Raw genomic sequence first — 27,653 nt, 5'->3', positions numbered from 1 at the left:
AAGTCAAAATTATTCAAAAAAGAGTGCTCAAACTTAAGAATCAGAGAACCACTACAATTAGATTTCTAATCACGGCAATTAAGACAAAAATAATACATGATTCTTCCTTGTTGTATATGCTAGACAACAAGATTTCATACTAATTCAAAAATTAAATTATTCATAGAAAAACAAAAGCAACAGAATAATATTCAAAGACAAACAATCGTCTAAAAACAATACCAAGCCCGGAATAAAATTGCAATGAACAGTAATAAGTCGAAATGTTGGAAAAAACTTTCTAGCAAACTCCCAGTACTGCCTTATTTTGAATTAAATCAATTGCAAACCGAAGAAACCAAGATCTAAGAAAAAGCTGAATTCATTCAATTTTTTAACAACTGAAAAAATCAATCTAACGAAAACAAAAGTAGGTGCCAGGACAAAACTAGAATGATACAAACGAGAATGTGAAGAATATGGACACAATGTTAAGAACACCGTAACAAAAAGACCAATTCTTGATTTTTGAAAGTTAAAAATCAAATTTAAAAAAATCAAGAAAAACAAGTACATTTCATTGATCAGCATTCGAGACATAGAAAAGACAACAAGTCATTCGAGACAAATACAGCTTGCTGAACAGAATAAAACAAGAAAAAGCAGAATTCAGACATACGAAACAATGAAACATTTTGCAAAATTGGTCAAAAAATATTTAAGACTGTATTTATGAAAACAATTTATCTGTTTTTTCAAAAACTTAACACCAAAAAATGATTGAATTTTTATTGAAACGAAATTAAAGTCCCTCATGTTCCCCAAAATACTATTTCTAGTAATTAAAAGCAAAATACAAACAAAAAACTGAAAAAAATTGCAAAAAACTACGAAAATCGGATTAGCAAATGTACAATTTTATGAAACAAAATTACATCGAGGTAGAAAGAGGCATTGAGTATATGAATTATCAAAGGGAAGTTGCCATATTAACTGATTTTTGACAAAAAACAGCTGAAAGATCCAAAAATGAAGAAATTAATAGAAAAAAAAGCTAAAAATTAACTAAAAAATCAAGAAATATGTGCCAATTTCGCATTTGAAACGCAATTTCAGGCTATGCAAAATACTGTTCTAACAATTTCCAGGGTTTACATTTCAACATAGCATCGATTAAAAATTATTTCTACAAAAAACCAAATTACAAGCAAAAAAACTAGGTCACTTACAAAAAAACGGCTAAAAACGGTTATCTATATGTGCCATTCAGTCAAAAACTATTTTTCAATGTCAAAAAGTCATTCACTAAACCTAGCGCATGATCAAAAAACTTCTCTCGCTCAGAAAAAATTAGTTCACACTGCAATTTTACTCACTTTCGCTTTTAGGTCAAAACATCGTCTGAACGAATAGTACTTCCGGTAAAAAAAAAAAAACCTTAAGAAAACCAATACTCCTCTTCGAGTCGTAAAAAAAAAACCTTAAGAAAACCAATACTCCTCTTCGAGTCGTAAAAAACCAAGAGCACCGCAATATAGCTACGCTCAGCTTACAGCTTCGCAGCTATAAAAAATTATAAACTTTTGTTCTCCATTTTATTTCTGCTATGCCCATTAACTATTAAAAAAACGGAGATAGGTAACGTGCCTTTACAGTAACTGATCGACAGTCCATTATGTTTGCAGAAATTGACCTACCTGTTGTAGTGGTCCTGAGTCGGCCAAGTTGGCACAAGAGTGCTGCTGGTTGTAGCATGTTGGGTCGCCATCGCTCTTCTTAAGTCGAGTGTAGTCCGAGTCTGAGCTCAGCGATCGCATAATCTTCACCTTCTGAGCCACGATAGCGCCATATTTCGCAGGTGGTGCCTGGATATCCAGATTCTCTGATTCATTGTGCTTCATAGGCATCTGAAAATTAAACAATAAAGATAAAAACTCAAGCGGGGCGTTATATCAAGACCATTAAAATGCACAAACGCTAATTAATATTGATAAACCGATTGGAAAAGTTGTAACCAAACTAGTGCCAATAATCACTTACTTAAATCTGTCTATATGAAAATAGACATCTTTAACGGCCAATTTTGAGATTTGAGGCACTACTTTGAAAATGTTTTCAGTTGAAAATACCTACCGCTTACAGAGCGTGTGAATAAGTGAACCAATTCTATATACTTTTTCTTTTCGTAATTCTTTCAAGAGCACAAACTCAAAGTTCAATTTTATATCAAGTTTGCTATTCTGGACAAGAAGTGAGTTGAATCCATTGCTGCAACGCTGTACACACGGTCTCCGGGAGTTTCTCAGAATCACCCAGAATGATGTAGTGCTTGAATGGAAACACATCTAGATAGCTTTTCATCACAAGAGAGGGTAGATCGTTCTCCTCTTGGGGTTTAGAGAACACTGGTAGTTTGATGTCCGCGATTGAATTAGTTCCTGTGTCTAGTATTATGAATATGGTCCATACTCCAGCGGTCATGCTAGCCTCAACTGCACGCATCACTTTTTCACTGCCTAAAAACATCACTTCAATAAACGCTATAATATCAGAGGATAAGTCAAGATATGTCCACAATAAACAGCTCACACGGAAATCCCATAAACGAATTGTGACGCAAGTATCGAAGTTCAAACATAGTTGACTTCACTTTCAGTCAATATTGTTCAATAGTTGACTAAATAATTCAGGTAAACTTATTGAAGGAAACCCACTTCCAGCCAAAAATGCAAATAATTGCAAATACTGACGTTAAACGAAGAATCGTTCATTGATTGCAACTGGAATCAAAAATACCCAAAAATTGTGAAAAACAATTTCGGCCCATTTGACTTCCAAAAACTCGTACCTAGCTCTCACAAAATATTTTTGTAGTCTTCTGCCGGTTTCAAAAAGTTTTACCCGACCTCGTTTTTCCGCTTCGAGCGTACCGGCTTTTGTTAGAGTCATTTTTTCCTTTTCTCTATTTACAGTGTCGTAAATTGCTTTGGCCAGTATATTGACCGGTTGTTTTTGTCTAGCTGCTTTCGAAGGCATGATTTTGTTTGTTCAAGAGTTATGGCTGCTTTGAGCAAGACTTTTAAATTGTCTTAAGCTACTGGTATGCAAAAGGATTACATTTCATTTTACAAATGAGCTCTTTTGTTGCGTTGATCTCGAAACCTTCTGGGAATAAATTTGATCTCAGGTACAATCCAAAGTTGGAGGACAGGTTATTTTCTTGACTTCAAATACGCATATACTGTACCGGCGTATAGCTGTAATTAGTACAAAATTACATCTCTTTTTGGTTTTCCGTATGGCTCATTTTTAAATTAATAGATGCATTGGAAAAAATAGTATATAATGTTAGAATAAATACTTTTAGGTAAATGTAATCACTTTTAGGTAAATGTAAGGTGAATCCAATATGTCAGTTTTCGACATAACAGATATGGACACCTCGAATATGGTTATCTAATTCGAACTGCTTTTCACAACATGAATTTGTCTCCCCAAATGGTTTTGGTGAATAGCATACTTGGAGACCAGTAATGCGTTACACTCTCAGAGAACCGCTCAGCGACTTAATGACTTTCGGACTTTGTTTAACCAGTTGATGCCGTTTTTGAGTACGAAAAGTCAAACGTTGGGAGGCGGATCTTTGGCTGCACGGGGTCCTTACGGCCTGAACGATATGCAGGGGTGAGGACTGGAGGTGGGATGATGTGAGAAGGGTATCGGGTGGGAGTATCAATTTCTAATTACCACCCTTCTCACCATAAGTATAAGTATCCAAAACAGTTTCTGTGAATCGCATACTTGGAGACCTGTGAGCTGAAAGGCTCTAAGAGAACTTACTGCCCACCGGGTGGCACTTTATCTCTTTTCTGAGGATGAAAAGTCAAATGGGTCAGATGAAAATCGGTCAAGCGAAAAATCGCATAAAAAAGACCAACAGGACTAATATAATTGCTACAAACTTCGTTTGAGAGCAACAAACAACGATTTCCTAAAAAGTGCTAGTTAAGTCATTTAAGATGAAAATTATGTTCATACAATTAATAAAATTCAGCGTTAATGAGGGTAAAAGATGACATCACGCCACATAACAGCAGCTGATGCGAGGTGTGAGATAGATATAACGTGAACAAGAAAGAAAAGGAAAGAAACTTCAAACGACAGAGAGAGATAGGGAGATAGGAATATTTTCCATGATGAGATTCGACTCTGCAACTTGTCGAAGAAAACTGATAAGTGCAAAATTTAAAAGAAATGTTTCCAGATTTCTCAGTGAATCAAAATGTTCAAAAACTTTTTATGTCTCTAGAGTTCTGTTATCTAACCCATTTGCAAGACTTAGAAATTTTCGCTGTTCAGCAATCATAGTTAAACTCAGAAAAGGACTCAGAAAGTTTTCAAAATTGCAATTTTAAAATCTTGCTAAACTTCGCAATATTTATATCTTCAAAACAATCTCACGAGACTATCAAGCATCACTGTTTCAAGCCTTGAATGCTTTCACTGGCTCATAACTGGATCCTTAAATTTGAAACATGATAATTTCTCGAAAATTTGAAGTTTAAATTTTATCAAAAAATTGCTAAAAATTGTACAAGTTATTAAAATATCGATAAACATTCAATTATCACTACAAACTATGCAGCAGCTTATTATCAAACCTTGGAGGAAGCTTGGTTCCTGGTACCGAAAAATTCGAACCCATTTTTTCAAATTCCTTAAATTCGAGATAATAAAATCTTGAAAAACATTCCCTTACATCTAGCAACTATGCAATAACATATTATCAAACCATAGAGGGGGTTCCTTGGCTCTTGAGGCTGGAGAAATCTAAAAAATATGGAAAAAATTCAAAACTTGCAAAAATTGCAAGTTTTATCAAAAAACTGCTGAAATTTGTGATATTAAAATATTGAAAACTATTCCACGGCCAATAAAAATTTTCAGTAACTTATTATCAAACTCTAAAGGAAGTTTTCTGGCCCCTGGGGCTGGAAAAACTTGAATGACAAAAAATGTCAAAAAAACTGAAAAAACTGCAAGTTTTGTCAAAAAAAGCTAAAATTTGTGATGTTAAAAAATTGAAAACCATTCCATCACCTGAAAAAACTATGCAGTAACCTGTTATCAAACCCTAGAGGAGATTCCTTGACAACTAGAGCAGAAAAAAACTCAAACAACAAAAATTTTCGTAAAGCTTGAAAAAAAATTGAAAATTAGTATAAATTTGCGTGTTTTTGTTTGGATTACCAAAATATATAGCTCTTAAAATGGTCATAAAAAGTACTTATGTCTTGCAAAAAACGTCATCAACTTTAATCAGCCTCAATTTTAGACGGGCGCAAAAAATTTGAAAAATTACGAAAAAACGCGCAAAATTGCCACATTTTGAGCTCAAAAACTCCTAAAAATGACCTTTTAATATTAAACTACGGCCTTCCCAGTAGCTTCTCCACACTAAGCACTTGCCGCAATACTAAACGCGGCCAAGGGCCTCTAATGAAACTTAGTGCTCGCTGGGCGCTACCTGTTTATCCCGTTTTTAAGGACGAAAATTCAAATGTTTCAGATCAAAAATCGGTCAAAGACTCACAGGACTAATATAATTGCTACAACCTTAGTATTAATTGCCTTTAACAAATAAGTTAGTTTCCCAATTAGCAGCAACCAAGCAGCCTTCAGTCAGCCTGCATTTTCATGACCTTCAAATAGTTTGAATCATTGGGATCGATTCTGTTCCCATTTTTCTACTTAGTACCCTCATTTTTTAAAACCTAGCATGTATCTTCTAAGTCAAAACGTAGCGTACGCTTACTCACTTGTGAATAATTTAATTTAAATGAAACTTTGTAAAACTGTCAGACCTGCGTGAACATCTGAAGTTCACTCATAACAAATGTGATTAAAACTCCCTTTCACCTAGTGGACATAAAATCTAGCGTCAACTTCTCGTCATCTTACCTTCAACGAAAAGTCCACGCCCGTCAGACACAACGATCTGAAGCTGGTCTTGTACAGGTTGTCCAGATCCCAACTGATTAGCAACCATATACTCGGTTGTCAGCTTCATCAGTTCCGCAATCTTTGTTTTCGGCTGCTTGAAAGAAAATTTCCTCAAGACGTTAGCTCCTGAATTGATTGAAAATGGCTGATTAAACTGGTGAATTAGTTCGCATGTCTCGCCAAATTTAACAACACCAATCTGGCCAACTTCGACCAGCGCCAGAGCAGTCGTTAAAGTTGCAATAGTCTCGAATGCCACACTTCGGGTTCTTCCATTGTCCATACTACTCGAATCATCAATTGCAATCATTATTTGGTAGTTTCTCTTTTGAGGTTTTGTCCTTCGCAACCAAATTTTATCTTTCCTGTAACCACTTGCTATGTACGGTATCAATTTTTTCATATTCAGTCGTTTTCCAGTTCGGTAATCACCTTTTAAGCGACCGCTCTGAATAGGTTCTAGAATAATCCGTATCTGATCTGAGAGTTGTCGAGATAAATTATTTGTTATAGATGAGTACTTGGTCCATAACGTGGTGGCTTCATCGTCAGATAGTTTATTCACAACTTCTGACCATTCGGCGCAGATCCCTTCCAAAGACTCCCGCAGAGCATCGCAATCTTTCTTGGCCACAAAAGCAGCCTCCGCAATGACCGAGCTATCAAACCGAATTTCTTCTAAATCATTGTCAAGATTATTTTCTACATCATTTTCAACTTCTTCCATTTCTTCATTATTTTGTTCTTCACATTTGGCTTTTTCAGAGCTCGGCTGAAAAGCGTTTGCTTCCAACAGAATTCGACTATTTATATTACTTTTCTCAACTTCATTTTGTTCTTGGAATTGGTCAGCTTCTTGAGCTTCAGTATTTTCATCGTTCCCTTCTTCTTGGGCCATTTCAGTGTTTTCAGTTTCGTAACAATTTTCAACCTTCTCTTTCGTATCGTCAAACATTTGTACATCGTGCTTCTGATTTTCTGTAACATGCTGGTAAGAAATGTTATCTAAGTTCTCTTTGGGTGCATTATCTCGATTTGGAAATTCGTTCTGATCGGCATCTTCGATCTTGCCTTTTTTCTGAACGGGCTCCTCCTCGTTTTGTCCTGTTTGGAAATCGTCTTTATTGTGGCTTCGTTTCGCTCCACTCTGCTCATCGCCATAAGACATTGCACTTGTCTCATTTGCTGTGTTTCCGTCCTTCGTATCGTCCAAATCAACCTCGTTAGAGCTCGCCGAAGACATCGTTGCAGCTTTATTCATCTCATCGGTCGATTGTTCACTCACAGTACTTGCTGCACCTATTTGTAAGTTGTCCTGAGGTTCTACATTATCTGATGGCAGTGGATCTATAGCATTACTAACTGGATCTTCCTCTTTTTCAAAATCCTCGCCTTCTGACACCTGTTCAGTGTCTTCGGAACTTTTTGCTGCCTGTGAATCGTCGACTGCTTCATCTTCTTTATCACTTGGCTCATTTTTCTCGTGCTCAGTTTTGTCATCAGGGCTGTCCTTTTGTTCACTTTCATCTTCGATATCTGCGTTTTTGTTTTCGGCTGCATTAATTTCATCTTTATCATTAGCTTCGGTTCCTGGCTCCTGCTCACCCTCTTCATCATTATCAAGCTTCAAATCTTCCAGATTTACTTCATCTTCACCGTCTTTCTCTGGTTCATCGGTTTCCTCTGGCTCGCCATTGACATCCACATTCTGATCTGCCGCTTCTTCAACTTCCTCTTTTTCGTTTTTATTTTTGTCATCTTCTTCATTGTCACTAGTCTCATCAGCCCTCATTTCACCTTCATTTTTACCCAGTGGTTCTTGGATTTCCTCATTCGATTTACCTTTCTGATCAGATTCAGGGTTTTGAGAATCAACTTGTTCATCATTATCAACTTTCCCATCTTTATCCACTTCGTTGTCCAGCTTTTTACCATCTTCTTCAAGATCACTCGGATTCTGCTCGTCTTCGTCATCATTCCAGAAGTTATCATTGATTTCTTCATCCTTCTTTTCGTCATTACCAGTCGGTTCATCGTTTCCAAACTTGTCTTCAACTGAGTCTATGTCGTTCGTATCCTCATTTTCGGAATCTTCATCATTGTCGTCTAGTTTAACGTCTTCCAGATCGCCCATAAAATCCTCACTCAATTCAATTGGTGTTTTCTCTTCACCCTCTTTAATGTTTTCTTCTTTATTATCTCCTCTGTCGCCTTGTTCATCGCCTAAAACGAAAGCATTTTGTAAAACAACAGCTGACAAATGGACCGAAAACATCCGCCGTGGACACCTGACCGTGGTTCAAACAGTTAGAAAAAATACTGTGCTTACAAAAGGTAGACAGCCAATTTTAAAAAGTCATGGGTGTTTTAATTTGAATTTGTCATGGGTTAAAAACTGACAGACATCGTCTTTAGGTTGACCTTAGATGCCTTAAAAAGGAAAAGTTGACCAAAAAATTTTGGAACAAAAATATTGCTTCAAATATCATTTTGTAGCTTGACAAAATGTAAAATAACTCAAACAACACCTCACCATGTCCACCTACAATTGATATGTAATGGCGACATGAAACATGCTGTACACTCTCTGGTGATGTTTAAAATAATCAATGTAAAAACAAGCATTAGTAAAGAAAACGACTAACGTCGGACAAAGTGCACTCGAACGACAGGCTGTGCATTTTGATTCAGTGGCTGTAGCCTACCTAAATTTTTCTTTATGGGTGCAAAAAATCCAACCAGGGAGTGATTTGACCTCAGGTGCACTAGACTGAATCATTGAACACTCACCTATCTTACAAACGATTTTGTTTTAGCAGTAGATTTAAGTTCTGAATAATTGCCTAAATAAGATCACGCCAACATTAGGAATTCAAGCGTGAAAAAGTTACTCGAGAAGTAAAATCAACAGAATGTTCTAGACGAAAACTGTCGAGCAAAACCGTTGCATAAAAATACACGTTCACATTTATTGATTCAAACTTCGTAAGCAAAATAAATGATACAGAACAATGCTTAATGAAACTTGAAAAAGCTTGAAAAATAGCTCATTAATACTTTAATATATATTCACTAAACATAAACGCTAAAATACTGAATTACTTGTACTAACTAAGAAAAAAGAAAACGGCAGAATATTCAATCAAAATTGACAGCAAGATAAATTAATCCAAATCTTATGTCAAATATTTAAGCATATTTATTGATATTCATCTAACTTTTCAAAAAGTCGAGAAAAATCTTAAACCAATGGCATCTGCAATCAAAACCATTGCCGCAAATCAAAAACCATGCACACGAGATGCACACACGACTACTCCTTCTGCACGCCTTAGCTTTTAGGCATCTAAATTATTCAGCTGTTATCTCAGAAACTAATACTTTCACTTGACAGTTAAATCAATTAGTCTTTAAACACTACTACTTATCAGAAAAAAATTGATTCATCGATAGATCTTAAAATGAAGTTTGAAATACTACCAGCAAACATGTTTTTAAAAGACGAAGGGACTTTTCATCTCTGGGAAATAATTAGCGGTCGCCTACTTGCACCGCAGAAAAATAAACGAACCAACTAGAAACAACCGGACAATACGCTACTTCTTCAAACTGATACAAAAATAAGTTCTAGACAGAAGCATTAACACATCAGCCATCAGGCCTTTGCGATCTTACAACCATTTTTATTTTAGTAACAAACTTGACTTCAGAGTGATAGCAATTGATATCATGAGTGAAAAACTTAATTGAGACGTCAAATAATGTTCTAGAACATAAGCACAAAAACGGTCAAGCAAAAATTTTGCATACAAAGACCCATATTTTTACAATAAATGCTCCAAACTTCGTTCGAGAGCAATTAAAAAGTCCACGTCTTCCGGAGACAAATATTTTTTCACAGGGAAGGAAACATGTCCAGTGCATCATGTACAAAACTCACCATTCTGCTCTTGCTCCATCTTGAGCTGATCTTCACTCTCAATTTTATCGCTGACATCATTCACGCCCTGACCTTCATCAATTCCACACTCTTCGAACTTCCCTGAATCCTTACTTTCTCCACTTTGGATGGCATCTTTGAACTCCTTTGGGACACAAAATCCTTTTAGAATCAATTCCAGGAAAACCTTATTGCATTTTGTTATCAACGTGGAAATCGACTCAAATGCAGATCCAAATTTATCCAATGAAAATTTCACTGACATCTCCAAGTATAAAATTGAATTGTTCACCAAAGCTAACTGATTTTCAGTTTCCCCCAGCTTCAATAACTTCTGCTTGTCGTTGTACAATATTTTGTTCAGATATTGCTTCACTCGATTCAGGTCTTTTTCGATAGCGCTGGAAATTAGCAGTTCCTTGACCGATTTGCAAAATAATTTTATTTCGTCAAAAGTTACAACTTTCTCATCATCAGTATTGACTGTTTTCAGTGACATTTCAGCCATCTTTTGAGATACGTTAATGGCTTTGACACAAACACGTTTGATCTTGGCGGCAAGTTCTTCAGATTCAACAAGAGAAATTTCTGTATAACTTTTTGTGTCTAATTGGTTTGAAAAACTGTCAAAATGTTGCAGGCACAGCGATAACTTACAATTCAAGGTTTGCAAGAACGGGTTTAAGTCACGCTCTAAGGATTTTGATAAGACAGCATTCAGTTCCAACAGAGCATTCTGAGCATCTTTCAATGTCACACGTAGATGCTCTGAATTGATCAGTTGACCTCGTTTAGAGTAAGATACGATGTCCAGAAAGCACCGATTTTCACTCAAGTTGTCGAGGTTCTTCTTTAACAATTCAATTGACGTGAGATTTGTGGCAGATTCTGGATTGGCTTCAAAGGTTTCCAATTTGTTCACAAAACGCAACAAAAGACTTACTTTTGCCGCCTCATCTAAAGCAGCAGACAGAAATTTTACTGATTCTGTCAAATTCACATTTTCCGGATGCAAGTATGCGGAATCATTAAAATCGCGAGTTCTAACTTTCACGCTCTTCAGAAATTCAGATACTTTTTCGACTTCAGACCAAATATTCAGAGTTCGACCAATACAGTTCCAAATCTCCACCTTTTGATTGAAGGAGTCTTTGATGAAACCTGAACACATTTGGAAAATTCTCGGATCCAGTTCGCTGTTCTGTCTAGACGCCATGTGCGAAAACGCTGCGTACTGGTGGGCCATGAATAAGGACATATCTTTACAGTTTAACAAACTGGGCGAAAATTCTAAAATAGAACTCAAAGGTACGGCCCTTATAATGTCAGATACTTCTTCTTTTGAATTCAAGGATCTTTTGAACGAGAGACCTTGTTCGTTTAGGTAATCAACTAATTGTTTGAACAGATTCCGTCTCTTTTGCATTTGGAACTTTGCAGTTGACATCAAGGCTTTCTTCTCATCTTCATCTTTGGTTGCAGCCAATTTTTGCTCAAGATCTCGGCACTCTTTGTGGCATTCGTTCACATGATCGTCCATTTCTGTCACATCAGACGTTAATTGTTCCGAAATTTCTGACAAAAAAGACTTCTTAGTTTTTAAAATTTTAAGTTTCCGATCAAACTTTTTCGATGCCCTAGCAATAATATCAAAATCTGTTGAATGCGTTGAGATATCACTAAAACTGAAAGACATTTTCTTAAGCTTTCTTTCAACTGATTGCAAAGTTGCCTCCAGTTGTTCATCTTTCAAAATCAAATGTTCAGTCACCGGCTGCTTCAGGATTTCGTCATAACTGTTCAGAACTTTTTTGATTTTGATCTTGCATCGGTGCACGCTTTCTTTGAGTGAAAAGATGTTAAAGTCACGCCACTGTTGGACCTTGACAAAAGACTTCAGATCATGCTTGAGCAAATCAACTTGAGCTTGAATAGACTTTTCAATTCGGGTTAAAGTTCCTTCGTGGTATGATACTATATTACCAACAATTGCTGCAAGGTCAAGTTTTTCGAAGAATAGGCAAAACTTCTGCCAACTTCTAAGCATGTCCAAGCGACCTTCAAACTCTCCAATTGACGAGGAATGCAAAAACTTAAACAGCGCTTCAATCAGATTCTCGATTTCAGCTTTCCCGTTCATAGTTTGAATGAACACTGCAAATAGGTTGAACCAAAATTTAGACACAGATCTGTAAACTTGCTGTTTATGATACATCATACTTTGCTTCCAAAATTTCAGCTCCAACGATCTCCAGTGAATTAGTAACTGTTTCAAGGGTCCAAGTTGTTCACGCAGTGAAACGTGCTTCGCAGCTACAGTCTCCCATGAATCGGCGATAGATAGCAAAGCTTCAAGGCTAACAGCGAAGTACACAACAGTTTGCGAAACAGGAACTGAGTTCAAGATTCGATTGATTGACTTGATCAGACCACACAGATCAGGGTGCTCGGGCCATTCCTGCAACAATGTCTCCACTCGTGATTGTAAATCTTTCAACAGTGACGCACATTTCGACGTTTCTTGTACATTCTGGTCTGTGTAAATATTGTACATGTTATCTTTTCTACTAGCATCATTGTTGTAAAACATTTGATGAAAATTTGACACTTGCAGCATCAAATTTTCCAGCCAATCTTGCGTTTGGGTCAAATTTGACACGTCAGCTCTTGATAATTTGCAGAATTTTTCAATAACATCACATTTAATTTCCACGGGCTTCAGGCTATCCGCAGACGACAATTGGGCAGTTAACATATCATGGTTTTTCCAAATCTGATAATAATTGTCGTTGTTGAAGCTTGAACGTTGCTCTGTATCATTTTGTCCCAAACTTTTCCGATCTTCATCTGACGAAAATTGTGGCCCCTCAATTGTGTTAATGTCAGGTTCATCATGAATTAAAGATTCCGCAGAGATCTCTTTCTTTTCCTTGTAAATGTATCCACTTGCTTTTTCTTCCTCTTCCTCTAGCAGTTTCTGCTCATTTTCTCTCCATTTCTTCCATAATTTGATGAACAACTTGGAAATGTAAAACTTTAACTTCCGCAGTGGAGTACCAACATTTGATTGCCAATAACATGAAATAGTTTCAATAACCAGAATAGTTTGCTGAAATGAAGTATGGAATACTTCACTCTGGGCTAGAAAATCTTCGATCCAGTTCTCGCGTTCAGTTTTGAACGGATATAGATGCAGTTTCAAATATTTCGCCTCATTTACACAAGTTTGCTTCCACAAATTTTCATCAATTCCAATCAAGACAAGACACAATCCGGTAACTGGAAGGTAAAATACATCTTTGAAATCGGGATAGAGGTCCAGTAAGTGGACGAAGAATGCGAAAATAGAGTTTCTCAAAGCCAGAATTTGATCTTGAGTTTGCATATTTTCAGCAACTTGGAATACTTCTTTACCATTCCTCAAGACAGTTTTATCGAAGTCACAGAGCATTTTAGCTAAGGTACGATATCGTTCAGTACTCGGTTCTCGAGGGAAAGATAACATTTGCAATTGTTCTGTCTTCGATTTTAACTTCTCTACAAATTGTTTCAATAAGATCATTTTTGGATGTCTTTCAACAAATTTCGCAGAATTTGAAACTTGCAAAAAAGAATTGTACAGATTAATTTTCAGTGCAGAAAAATTTTCACAGGACGAAACATAATTCGTATTGCATTGTGTTTTAATCAACGCTTCTTCGGCTGGATCGAAGTTTCTGAACGTTTTCAAACTTGCCGAAAAAAGTTCACATCCAAAATGAAATAGACTTTGGATATCACAAGACTCATTGGATGGCATCCATTTTTGAACCGACCGAAATAGTTCTTTTACAGCAGCATAGCCGATCCCATCTGCTGCCTCAATAGTTCTCACTAAATGAGAAGAGTTAGACCAAAGCGTATGATACAGTTGATTAATATCATTCAAGATAGATGAGTGATTTTCTAAATGAGGTTCTGGAAACAGTTCTTTGACTCTGACCACTTCTGTGACTTGATTCATAGTTTTCTTCATTTCACTTTCACAGTGACACAATTTTCCCCAAGAGAGAAGACAGGCGAATATTTCACTGAAATCATTGCATCCAACTTTGAACCCTTCTTCAATCAAGTCTTTGACAATTTGAGGTATTTCAAATTTCATCACCCGCTTGCTCAAATTTTTATTACTTGAAGTATGGTTGAGTAGCACCTGCCTGCATGCCATTAAAGATATCATCTTCAACCAGAACTTCGCATCAATTTCTATCGTTTCTGGCGATTCTGCAATATCAGTTTCCATTGGTTCGTCGCTAACGACGGTCGCTAAACCATCTTTCTCCGAGAACAATGTTTTCAAAACTTGAACCTCTTCTTTTGAAGCCGACACTCGAAGAAATTTGAGGTTTTTACTTCCTTTCAATGCCAAATTTTTGTCGCCTTCTGATGACAAGGATTTGACGCACTCGCTGAGTTTGTTCAGAACTAGATCATTTTTTGTAACGGGATGTGGCGTAATATTGTCTTGGCACAAATACTGGAGCCATTTCATTGCCTTCTGGATTTTAACAAAAGTTAACTCAATGCGTTCTGAAGTTTCATCCTGCATTTTTAAAGGTGACCAACTCTCCGCAAGCCCCGAGATATCAGTGTCAGTTGTAAGCAAGCTTCTCCCACTTTTCTGTAGCCTCGTTAATATTGCACTGAATATTGCCATTGAATTATTGACATCGATGGCAACGGATTGGCGGTAAATTTTCGAGTTTTCCTTCAACGGTGGCAGGAAAGTCCATGTTGAATCATTTTTCAGATCGCAGACATCATTGAAACTCACAACTTCAAATATCTCATTGGCTCCTTTGAGGGTTAAGTAGTTCCAGCATTTCATTTTATCTTCCAAGGACAACCCATGCGGAAAATGATCGACCAATATATTTAGCGAATTCACCAAATTGGGCAAAGTTCCTGTCAGTACGCTTTTTATAATTCGGACATCATTGAACCACGAATGCATTTTGAGACTGTATACGTCAAATCCTGTCAAGCATTTCTCAGGCTGTGAAACTGCAAGAGACAATTCATCAGATTGGTTCGATCGGCAGTCGATTAAGATGCAACGATTGAACATTGCCGCAGACACCGAGTCACTATTTTCGATATCGACATTCTTTGAGGTAGTCAAGAACACTCTAAAATCCTCGTGAGGTTTCACAGTCAGCACTTCTCCGTTTTCATTGGTCGAAAGTTCACCTAACGTCAACTCACCCCCTGGTTCCAATAGACTGTTCAATCGATCCAGGACAGCACATGAGCAGAGATCCACATTCTGTAAAATAAGCCAGTGACCATTTTGAACACTTTCAATTAGAACACTGTTTTCCCAAACAAAGTTGTTCATTCTGCTTTCTCGTGCACAAATTTTCATAACGTTTTGAATATCTCTGATTTCATGGTCGAAGCTTAGTTCCGAGAATCTTTGAATGTTCTGCAAAAGCTGTATAAACTTTTCCAAGAGTTCGACAGTTATGCAGGTTTCTAGGCAAATCAGACCCATTAGCAGCTTGTCCGCAACTTTTTTCGGCGTAGTTGGACTTCTGAAAAACTTTTTCATTGTGCTTTCGATTTTTCGTCGACATCCAAGAATGAGTGCTTTCTTGTCAAAATTTGAGTACTTCCCAAATAAGTCTAGAACGTCGGTGCATGAATTCAGGTTAACAACATGCACATCATGTCCAGTTACAGTCCCAAGTTGTTTAATCATTTGAACCTTTTTGTGGTTATTTGGTCCACTCATCAGAGCTGGCATTGAAGATGTAACACATCCAAGAATCGATTCCAAACATTCAAGATTTGAGACACTGGTCAACGAAGTGAAATTAGTTGGGCTAGATAAAGCCAATTTTTTGAACGATTCGAACTTTCCAATTCGAAAAGTACCGTCGGAAGTCGAGACTTTAGAAATAACATCAATATTATCCAATTTGTCCAGAGATTCACAACCTAGCGACGACGTTAATTTTGAACCAACAATGAATTTTAAGAAGGCTTCATCAGACAAAATTTCTTTCAGATCAGTTTCTTCTCGTGAATGCTTCTTTGAAATCGAGGAGAGTCTGAGAACATCTCTCAAATTGATTCGATTGTTTTCACACAGTAGCTTCATGAACGTACGCTTAATATTTTCAGACACCTCAGAAAACATGGAGTCAAATATATGTTCGTAGTCTTGCTGGTTTAATTCGTCCATGTAAATTCTTGAAAATCTGTTCAGAAAAGATCGTGGCAGATTTTTGCGCCCATTTGTGCTTTCAGCAGGATTCTGTGTAGCAAAGAAACGAGTTTTCGAGGACGCTATTTTGAAAGTTCTGTCTAATTCTGGAATATAAACTTCGCCTCTGTGATCGAAAAGGGCATTTAAACCTTCCAAGACAGATTGAGATGCCAAATTGATTTCATCCAAAAGCACCCATTTGCCCGAATTGATGGCTGAAAGAAGAGGCCCATCGTGCCATGAAAAAATCTGACGATCTTTGGAGTCATGTGAATCGTCATCAATATTCAAGTTCGGCAAATCATTACCAAGCAGATCTGAGATATCGGTTTGCTCGCTTAAGTTAATTCTTACAAGGTCGAAGCCAATTAAGTTTGCAATACTCTTAACCAATGCTGTTTTGCCAATACCAGGCACACCTTCGATCAAAGCTGGTTTATGAATACTTAAAGCTCGCATGATTTTGACTAAGTTCAAGTTAGTTGTTGGGACCGAGAAATCGAAATCATATGGTGTCTCTAAAGTTTCACATATAAGGTTTCTTTCAATTTGAAAGTCAGCTACTTTGAGTACATTTCCTTTTCTTTCAGGACTCCAAATTTTATCTACAGAACTGAAACTCTGATAAGATGTCTGTTTGCTAAGGAAATCGATGCATTGTTGTTTCAGTTGATTCAATTGTGGACTTAGACCGTCCAAAAATATCAGCCAAGCACCCTCGATGTACGCTCTCTCAGAGCCAAGTCTATCAAAAGATGCTAATATAAACTGAATCCATGACTTGACGTCTCTCAGAGAAATTGCAAGCTCATGCAGAAAAGTCATGACAAAATTACAGCACATGATTTGAACATTTTCTGGGATCGCCTGAACTGAGAGCTGTTTCACAACAGCTAAAACATCTTCACGTGTAATTTCAGCTGGACACCAAATTTCAGTAAACCTATTTCTGAGAGCAATTGAGAGCTCCTTTTTGCCGTAATCACCACTGGGGTTCATGGTTGCAACAACACGAAATGCTTCGTCAACGTTTACAACATCAATTTTGTTATCCTGTGTGTTCTCAGCTATCAACAAAGTTCGCTCATCTTCAAACAAACTGTTTAACCTTTCCAATACACTATCATCTGCAAGAGATATCTCGTCTAGCAACAAGAGACCTCCAGATTTTGCTGCTTGAGTAACAGGACCATCTTGCCATTCGAACAAGTTTGCCGCCATCGACTCCAGATCCTGATGATCCTCAACTATTCCATGCTTTCTTACTGGTCTAAGACTTCCAATGAACTCACTAGCGTCACTGTTCATATTGCAATTAACAGTGAACAAAGTTTGCTTCAAAGATTCGGCTAATAGTTGACATATGGTAGTCTTTCCGCAGCCAGTTTCGCCAACTAGCAGAACCGGCTCTTTATTCTCCAGAGCATTGCTGACTAAAACGGCCATTCGGACCAATTTTGAGGTCCATGCGATGTCGTATTTGTCACATGTTTCGACAACAACTTCTATCAGACTTCTCAAATACTGAGGAACTTTAACGTCAGACGCTTCGAGACTAGGAAACGCAAAAATCATTTCCTCGCTTAGTTCAACTTTGAAGAATTTCTCGATGCCATTTTTGATACAGTGCAGATCAACTTCATTACGTGCTCGTCCCGCTAGCAACATAAAACCCTGCTGTGCGAGGAATAAATTCCAGTCGAACAATGACCTTTCGTTAGAAAGTCGTGCATTTGCGTACCGATTAGCCCACCTGAACAAATCTCGCAATGTTATGAAACTCGACTTCCCACCAAACATGTTAGCTAAACTTCGTTGCGAATGCAAAAATCTCATCAAGTCAATAATTTTGGTCGCATACGAGGTTGGTAGTTCACATCGTTTGCTCAGAATAGTTTTCAGTTCGTCTTCCGGTATCTGCGCAAAGTTGAGCTCTATGAATCGATTTCTAAATGCCCTCGAAAGCACTTTTCTTCCCGCATAACTTCCTGCTGGATTCTGTGTTCCAAACAGCATAAACTGAGGGTGCGCTTTAATTAATTTGTTTGTTTCAGGTACATACAGTTCCCGATTGTCATCCAAGAGTCGATTGAGAGCTTCCAGTACTTCAGACGGCGCCAGATTTAACTCATCCAAAATAACCCAGTTCCCGTTTTTCATTGCCTTCACCAAAACTCCGTCTTCGAAAACTAACTGTCCCGTTTTTGAAGAGCAATATGCTCCAAGATATTCTTGAATATCCGTATGTTCATGATTGTTAATGCGCCACACTTTTTGGCCAAGAAGTTGGGCTAAGTAATATATCAAGCTAGTTTTTCCAACAGAAGTTTCCCCTTGAAGCAGGACAGGATCGCGACCAGTCATGACGATGCTGGCCAGCTGACCCAAATGATGTTTGACAGTTGGTGTCAAGACATACTTCTCATTAGTGAAGCATTCCGCGACATTTATGGGCTCAAGCCAAAACCCTTCAATCGATATTGCATTGGGTGTTGTTCTTTGCCAGGTTTCGCGATCAGACTTTGGAAAATATTTTTCAATCTTTTCTACTACTTTATCTTTCGACACAGCATTTAATTGATTCGTGAAGCCATATTTAAATGCTTCTGCACAAGCTTTATTCGCTGAACAATTACGTGCTTTGTTGATAAATCGCAGTGCTCTTGAAAACTGTCTCAGACTAAAGTTAACCACTTTTTCTTCTGAATCATATAGTCGTCCATTTTGAGCCAGTTGAATCAAGTCAACATACAAACTAACCACAGCTTCAGTGTGAGTTTCGTTCACTTTAACCGAGTTTTTCAGACTCTCTTTTGCTAACAGTGCCAAATCGTTCGAGTCACAAGTTTGAGGAAAGTAAAATTCCATGAAATGATTCCTAACGCAAGTCGGAAGAGCAGTTTTTCCGATATCAGTTGCAGGATTCATACAAGCAAACAATTTGAATTCTGGATGAGCATGGACACAATTTTTTCCTGCTGATTCATCAACTGCTACACTCCGATTTTCCAGAACTTCGAGTAAACAATCCAAAGTTTCCGGGCTTGCCAAATTTATCTCGTCCAGAAGCAACCAATCACCGTTTCGCATTGCTTGCAGAAGACAGCCTTCCACGAAAGAAAAAAGTAACGTGTCTTTACTTTTGCCTTGTCGGTTCACGTAAGCTGTAACTGTTTCAAGTTCTTTTGAAAACTCATTCCACTCGCGGAGCATTTTGCTGTGCGCAGGAACTAATTTGGCAACGTGCAATATCAGCTTCAAGCACAAGGGAAAATTTTCTTTCACAAATGCGTTAGTTACATGTCCCAAGAACTTCTCATTAACATCTTTTTTGAAGGTCTTGACGAACAGGTCATCAAACTTAGTTTTAATAGGTGTAAAATATCTGTTCAACGATATTGGTTTCATGCCACCAATCAAATCAGTCGAGGTACTTTGATGACTCATGTTTAGTACACTAAGCTCAGCACCAATCTTATCGGCTAGAAACTGAACCAAAGTAGTTTTACCCGTTCCTGTTTCACCACAAAGAAGTACGGGCAAATCACTCTGAACAGAAAGAAGTAAACCTTCTCCGATTAACAAAGCCGGTCTGGTTAAAGCATAATTGCAGTTGCGATTAATCTGCTTTGAGCACAGGTCAAAGTTAGAACTTCGTCCAATGCAAAACATCCGATTTTCAGTCTTTACTTCAGGTTTGTATAGATTAATCAGGAAATCTGCGTTCTCTTTCGAAAAATTAAAAACGGCAACTATTTCTTCAGCAACCGCTAGTCTATCAGGTAGATTAGGTATCATAGCTGTGAAGTAATCCAAAGCTAAATGACAGACCTTTTCAGCACTTAATTCTGTCAAACGGTTGATCTTGTCACAAAACTTGACGAATATGTGCAGAGAGAATGGCGTCTTTTGATTGGATGACAGAATTGTTTTCAAAATCATCAACTTAACCGACAAATGAGATAAATCTGGAAACCGCTCTTGTATAACATGTTTTAAATCTTCATCTTCGATTGCAGTCAAGTAACAGCACTGAAATCCATTCGAATTGCTGCAAATAGACCTCAAGTGTGGATTCAAATTACCCGAATAGTCAAGTTCGCAAGTAGCAATCAATTGGAATCCATTCTTTATTTTAGCATCTTTTTCACAGTTCTTGAAAGCCCCGGATAAGAAATGTTCAATAACAGTCAAAACATCAGGATTAGCTTTGTGTAAGTCCTCTAAAATGAGCCATTTTCCAGACGTATAGCTCTGCTGAAGCAGACCAGGCCGCCACATCAATTCTCCCAGCTCCACTCCACACGTATAAAATCCTGTCAGAATTCGGTCCTCAAACTGCGAAGTGATTTGAATACGTAATATTTGATCACTGTCAATCCCTAAACAAAAGCACCTGGCGGGAAACTGATTATAAAACCGTTTGTAAATAGAACTTGAAAACATCGATGCAATGCTGGAAATAAAATAGCGTAGTTTGAGCTCGTGGCGCCAAACTTTCAACAAGCAATAAATTTCGCACGCTTAGGCAACCACATTGATGCATATAGTATTTAAAAGATAACCATGAAAGCGAAGAACATCAAACCAGAAAAGCATTAGTGTACCAAAAGTGATCAACCAAAAGTGTACCGCGGAGAACTTGTCGCGACCACCCAGTTGAAGTGGAAATTTAAATGTCGAGAGGCTAGGAGGAACAAACTTTTTAAACAGAAAATGCAACCATCCTTTTCCAAAGAGTGAAATAATGCAGGCAAATATTCTAATGCCGGAATAAATTCAATTATTTTTCTTTTTCTGTGTCGTCTATGCAAACGGCTCACGAGGTGAAATCCGACTAAAAAACAGTTGCCAGATAAAAATAACCACCTGAAAATTTTTGTTTTTATTACTTGCTGATAAGTCAATACGCAAAACCTATTGAAGGACATTTTGAGACCTAAGGACATTTTGAGACCGAGGGAATTTATGTTATAATCATAAAACATAGGCAAATACATATATATGTAAACTATTTACTTCATTATATTAATCAAACAACGGAGGTAAAGAAAACAAAATTATCGAAAAATAGAATTTGATAATTTTTCCCAAGAAAAACTCAAGTTACGATCTCGAAAATAATTTTCAACTAACCGTATGAATAACTTTCAATCACCAAATATTTCTTCAACGAAGACTTTCAGATATCGTCTTAGTTTGGTCAGTGCCAACCTAGAAGAAATACGGCAAAATAAGAAACTAGTACCAAGATAAAAAACGAGTTTAAAAAACATCATGCTTCAGCGACACTTGACTGATTAAAAACCGAAGACCACCAAAACTCCTCTTGGGGTCAATAAAATACGTCACGCTCAAACCTGTCGTAGTAGCATACATGCATAAAAAAGAATAAAATAGAACAACTACAAAACTATGCAAAGAATCGACGAGAAATTTAGACTAGGTTTGGACATACTTAGAAGAAACCTTTAGAAATCATTGGCAAACAAAACGACCTTGCAAAGCTATTGAAAACAAGTGGAATTGCTGAAAACAAGCCAAATTTGTTCCAAAGTAACACTTTATGCCTCAAATAATTCCATCCCAGATCATTTTATATCGTTCCCACATTTTCTCAAAAAAATTGGGGAATATGGGAATATATATGCGAAGCTTGTTTTTTTCTTCAGTCAAATTTTCGTTACTACTACTACTACTAGTTGTCATTTTCGGAGTTCAATTTGAAAAAAAAACGGGGGATTCCTTTTAGGAAAATTTGAGAAGGAAAAAGAACGATTGCTTGCAAGCGGGGCGGGTTGGTGGGGCGCGGTGGCGAAAGATTGCATTGAAATTTATGATAGAAACAAACAAATAATTTTGTAAAAATTTAGCTAGGTTAAATGGAGACAGTTTCAAGCCTAAAAATTAACAAATTAAACAATAGTACCAATTTTTTTTTAAAAATTCGTTTTTTCCTGACACTTTTGTTAAAGCATTTCTATCCGTTTCTGTTTTCTTGGTTAAGAACTATTATCCAAGCCATTTAATTCTCTGTAGAGAATTATATCTTAGAGCTCTCAAAATCTAGCATATATCTAACAATCAAAAAAAGCAGAAAAATGTATTCATTGGTAAATGCTAGAGTTCTCTTTGCACAAAATCTTCTCATTTAATCAGAACTAACCGTTTGAGTGTTTTAAAAAACTTGGAAACGTAAAACAGCATCGCGAAAAGAACATCAAATCAACCATATTCATTATTAAAAGGATATCTTTTTTATTAGTATTTGTCATCATAACAGAACAGATAGTTCAAACTGATCACTTCTAGTATAAAGAACAACAGACGAAATTGAAATGTAGACGATTTGGGTATTTTCAGGTGGAGGAAGTTCACAATTTTTTTGGAGAAAATAATTTTTCACTTCGTTTTATTGCTATGATCTTTTCCACTATTTGGTCGTTTCTGTAAATTGACAAAATAAACCCTTCATTGTTTACATTCTCCTCCTTTGAAAATCAAAAACTTCTTTTGAAAGAAAATTCTTTTTAAGTTCAAATAACCAAATTTTCCTAATACTTTAAACTTTATTATTTGTCTTTTAAAGAGAAAATTAAATTTTCCTAATTCTTTAAATACTTTTAACTTAAGAGGGAAAAGGACAAACCATTAAATTTTACTGATAATCAACGTTTCACAAAGCTACTAAAAGACACTTTACGAACAATTTTAAGCGTTCCTTTACATGTTAAAAACAACTAGAGGCAGAGTGCAGAAACTGTAAGAACTATTAAAAATTTAAATTAGCTAAGTTAACAAATTTTGCTGAAAATTGCGGTATAAAAAATCAGAACAAAAACAGTTTATTAAATCTGACTCTTGACACGTCTGTCTAATTTTTGAAAAATTGAATGAGCAGATTATTCTCTTGAAAAATCAAAAATGACAAAATATTTCATAATTCAAAAATTCATTTCGCATTTTAAGGTCAGTTTTACGATTACCGATACAACTGTCCAAAAAAGTGCACACCTAATTTTTCAGAAAAACATTCAAGCCATATACAAACGGTGAAATTTTTGGTTTTGGGTAATTACATGCCGAAAAAAATTAAAATTTTACTGGTGTTGAGGTTTGTCTATGAGTTTGTGTGCGCTTGTGTTGATGTAATTACGGGTGTGGTATGTGTGTATACGAGAAAGACAGTTCATTCACATGTTAGAAACAAATAGAGGCAGAGTGCAAAAATTGTCACAAAGAAAAATTAGAAAAACTACCTAATTTTTGCTACAAATTGCGTTCAAATGCGTCCAGTAACAAAATTCTTAATATATGTCGCTGATAACACTTCTGAAAGATTTTGAAAATTGAATTGTCAGTTTTGCTCATGAAATAACAAAATTGAAAAAGAATTCTGAAAGTTTTAAAAATTATACCTTTCAAAGATTAGTGTTCAAAATTAAAAATTACAGTTACCGATACAATCGCCTCAAAAAATCCAAGCTAGGTTTTTTAGAAAAAGAATAAAGAATATAACCGGCAGATCGCCGGAAAATAGCCGCCGTCGATTCCCATAACCAAGTTTGGGATTGAAAGAGAAAAAACTAGTGAAAAATTAGTTTTGTACAAACAATTTTAAAGTGCGAACTATTTTGATATCATTTTGGAGCTGAAGGTGCTCCTGTTGGGTAGTGAGACAACACAGGGGCTAGTATCAATACCAATAAGCATTAGAGGTGATGACTATGAACAAAGTTCGGGTAACGGGCATCTAAAATTGGGCTTTATGGATTTATCCCGTTTCTATTACTGATTTCGTTTTCTGATACTGACGCTGTTCAATTTGAATTGCTTTGCTGACTAACTGCTGTCTGAAAACAATTTTAGCAGAATGAGAGAACAGTGAAACTAGCCTAGAGAAGTCCAAAAAACTTCACGTAAAATGTTGAACAAGCTGCGAACTAAGTTGAAGCAAAAAATTTTTATTCGTCGAAGTAAAAAAAACATAGCAGGACAAGTCCTGACGTACAATTCGAAAAATTTTCATTGAATAAACGAACAACTGGACCTAGAACGGACTGACTGAAATGGGAAAACCAGTTCTAAAAAAACAAGATGAAAAAAAAATTAAAACAAAAAACAGAAAATCAGTGTCAAAATGCCGAAATTGAACAGAAAGCCACTAGCGAGAAAAAAAAAATTCGTTCAAACAAAAAAGAAGGCCTAGAACGAACTATGATTGGATTGGAGAAAACAATTAAAAATCCAATCCTAAATCGAAAAAAAAAACAGTAAAAATCAAATTGAAATTGTCGCATGTGAACAAAAAAAACCACTAGAGAAAACACCGTTTTCTCACCATACTTTGAAAATATAGCGAAAAAAGTTCACTCTAAAAAACCACTCGCTTTTTCGCTCCATTCTGCTTCGGCGTGACCAAAATCAATACCCCAATTTGAATTCAAAAAAACTGAAAATGTGTGAACAGATCTTAAAATATAGCCGGTAGAATTCCGGAAACGACTCGAAGTGGAAATCCAATTTAACACCATCAAACGAGTCTTCAGAATAAATGTGCCTCCACGAATTTATGATTATCTTTAAACAAAACCATAACATAAGAAAATAAAAAGAAGAAAATCAAATATGTTAAAATAAGATAAAAAATCTGATCGAATTGTTTCATAAATTGAGATATCGAAGCAACAGTCTCTGCCAAACTTACTTCATCAAAACAACTAGTACCTAGTAAAACCACTTATGAGAACTTTCTGAAAATACTTGAAGCTAAATAAAAAAGTAGCTCTCATAAACAACTTGGACTAAAAAACTGGAAAAGGTTAATAAATTTTTTAATGTTACAAACACACATAAAAGCAAAGAAAAATTCATTTCAATTTATAGGGTATCCAGATGCTCGCAAGACAATATTCAAGTCATAATAGGCTGAGAAACTTGTCTAAAAAAGAAAACAACCACAAAACTGCAAAAAAATTAAGAAAAATAGTTTCAATTTTCGCCATTTTTTGTCATATACCTCAATAAAAAAACTGCATATCCACAAAACTGTCACCATTTGTTATCTCAAAAAAAGCTCAAGTAATAGAGGTCTTTTTGATACTCATTTTAGGCAATAAAACAAAAAAATCGTCAAAAAATTGCAAAAAATTAGGCGAAAATTCAGCAAAATACATGAAAAACCTCCGAATTAGCATAAATTTCATACGAATTTCCAGAAACCTTAAAACCACAACCAAAACCAGCCTAAATTTGAAACGGAATCATAACCAAACCGCTGAATCAAAAAATGGAAAGAATACTGCTTTAAAATGCTGCACGTGAACAAAAAAAATTCGTTCGCTTACAGAATGTTTTTTCACACCTTAATCTCTAGCTCTCTAGAAAACAGCGATATGAAAAAAACCACTCTTTAGCTCCACTCTTCATTTTGTTTAGCAACAAAATCACTCCAAATTTTTTCACGTGTTTCATTTCCTGCTTCAAAATTCACTCCAATAAAATTGATTAATAAAGGACTTCTCCAATACTCGTCATCGAGTCGTAAAAAGACAGCGCCCCAAAACAATTCAAATTCTTTGAATTGTACAAAAATAGGAGAGCTATAAAAGCCGGCTGAGAAACTGAGGCGGCTATTAAACACCTAAATGAACAGTGACGAACCTTGAGAAGTGCCCAATTGACAAATCCAAAATTTTAAAAAAAGTTTTTTTTTGTGTTGGGCTTGAATTTGTGTGTCGGTGCGTTTGTGTAATTTTTGCAACTGTGTCAGTTTGTATGGTTTTTCTCTCTTTCAGATTCTACTATATTCATCTTTCAACACTTTGTTCTTTTGAAAAAAGACGCCATATTTTTTTTTGGTTCAAAACAGTACAAGTAATTTTCTCCAAGGCATATAAGCGGATACTCCCAACGGTTTCTCTGGCAGAAAGTATTAGTTGTTTTTGCAACCTTGACAGGTATGTTGGAACATTCTGTGCTATTCACGGACTCTCGCGAGCGGTCTTGTTGATCTATGTTTTCATTAGTCACTGGCAACGGAGTCAAGAGTAGCGGACTATTTATGATAATTTCTAAATCATCTGAATCATGAGCATAGATATATCCTAAATTAGCTTACAGAACCTACCTATCTCATGAGCCAAAAACTCAATGACACTAGACTTCCCGCAGCAAGGAGATCCACACAGCATTAACGCACTGTTGCAGCTCAAAGTCTTTGCAATGTACTTCAGTTTATCTTCAAGCGAGCTAACAACAATAAAATTTGTCGGCCTTGGCATCGCGCTTTCAGTTTTCTTGAATTCTGACTCGAACACTGTTTGCACATCATTATGCACGTTTAAGCCTTCAGCCGTGAGTACTGCGTTTTCGAAACAGCCGAGTTGAGAACCGTCGCAGTCCATGGAACCGTAGCTTCGAAGACAGTTGTCCACATTTTCGAGAAAAGTCATCCATTGCACTTCGTAATCTATTAACAGATCTTCACCAAATATTCGCTTGATCCATGCCTTCATTTCACATTCCGAACATCCCATAGTTATAACTTTTGCCATTTCAATACAGAAATGATTGTATGACAACTGGTCCACTTTTGAAGAGCATTTAAGCAATAAATGCAAAGAGAACGTTTCAGAGTAATATTGAAAATCGTCAATAAGCAGACATAACATAGCAATAGACCCCAATTTGGTGCAAAAGACATCGCACAAGATTTCAACTCCAAGCTCTTTCAGAGCCATCAAAACGTTCGCTAGGAAAGAATGATATTGTTTACAAGTTGATCCCATAACACATGTAACTGTTGTACAGAAAAATACTAAATTTGGAGCTAAGGACAATCCATTGGGTGATAAGAAAACATAATCTTTGCAATGATGTAACAAAGCTAACAGGCATTTCTCATTCCTATTAATCACTTCAACTATCAATCTCAAGTTTTCTACAGAATTCAAAAGGTCCAACACAACGGTCGCCATGATTTCTGAAAAAAAAAATTATTTCAATTTTAGTACTTGACAATTCCGATAGGCAAGATGACAGCTTTAAACATTAAAAATGTTTTCAAATCTTTAAAATTTTTTGAAAAAAATTGTCGAGTAATCCAACGTGATCTTTACAGATTTTGTACATTTATACATACATATACATTACACAAGTAATGAAATTGCAAAGCTTCAAAATGCAAATCTAAAATTTGAGCGCTGAGCTTAAATAAGCACCAAAAGTTGCTTGTTTGCTCCAAGTAACATAAGTAAACTCAAGGCCAAGATAAAAAGAAAATTCTCTATTTTAAAGTAATTAAAAAGCTCAACGCTCAGTTTGCGTGACTGTGAATTATTTTTAAACACATGCGTTATAAATAAGACATCAAAGATCTTGTAAGCAATAGAATTACCCATACACGTCACAAAATTTATAACTCTTTACCTTCATACATGGAAGTATACGGTGACAATTCACACTGGTTAAATAGCAAAA

General features: G+C 36.3%; 3 protein-coding genes across 3 annotated transcripts in view; all 3 read right to left on the bottom strand.

Annotated features, from left to right (window-relative positions):
• LOC142337618 (uncharacterized) overlaps nt 1-1,928 on the bottom strand; it is a 41,819-nt gene extending 39,891 nt beyond the window's left edge. Inside the window, exon 1 of the mRNA XM_075386972.1 lies at nt 1,677-1,928. Coding sequence (XP_075243087.1) covers nt 1,677-1,886 — 210 coding nt within the window. The 5' untranslated portion in view covers nt 1,887-1,928. The remainder of the gene's footprint in view (nt 1-1,676) is intronic.
• Nucleotides 1-27,653, bottom strand: part of LOC142337622 (fizzy-related protein homolog) — a 270,950-nt gene that overhangs the window by 219,593 nt on the left and 23,704 nt on the right.
• On the bottom strand, nt 2,140-27,398 carry LOC142337617 (midasin-like). The gene is made up of 4 exons (XM_075386971.1): nt 26,302-27,398; nt 9,923-20,554; nt 5,941-8,205; nt 2,140-2,495 (listed from the first exon to the last, which is right to left on the bottom strand). Exons 1-4 carry the CDS (start codon nt 27,149-27,151, stop codon nt 2,215-2,217), a joined length of 14,028 nt encoding a protein of 4,675 aa, XP_075243086.1. The 5' UTR covers nt 27,152-27,398; the 3' UTR covers nt 2,140-2,214.

This window comes from Convolutriloba macropyga, chromosome 4, assembly GCF_964194025.1.
Source record: "Convolutriloba macropyga chromosome 4, txConMacr16.3, whole genome shotgun sequence".
In the NCBI taxonomy this organism is placed as follows: Eukaryota; Metazoa; Xenacoelomorpha; order Acoela; family Convolutidae; genus Convolutriloba; species Convolutriloba macropyga.
The sequence above is the reverse complement of the archived record's forward strand: the minus strand, read 5'-3'. Positions and strand labels throughout refer to the sequence as shown.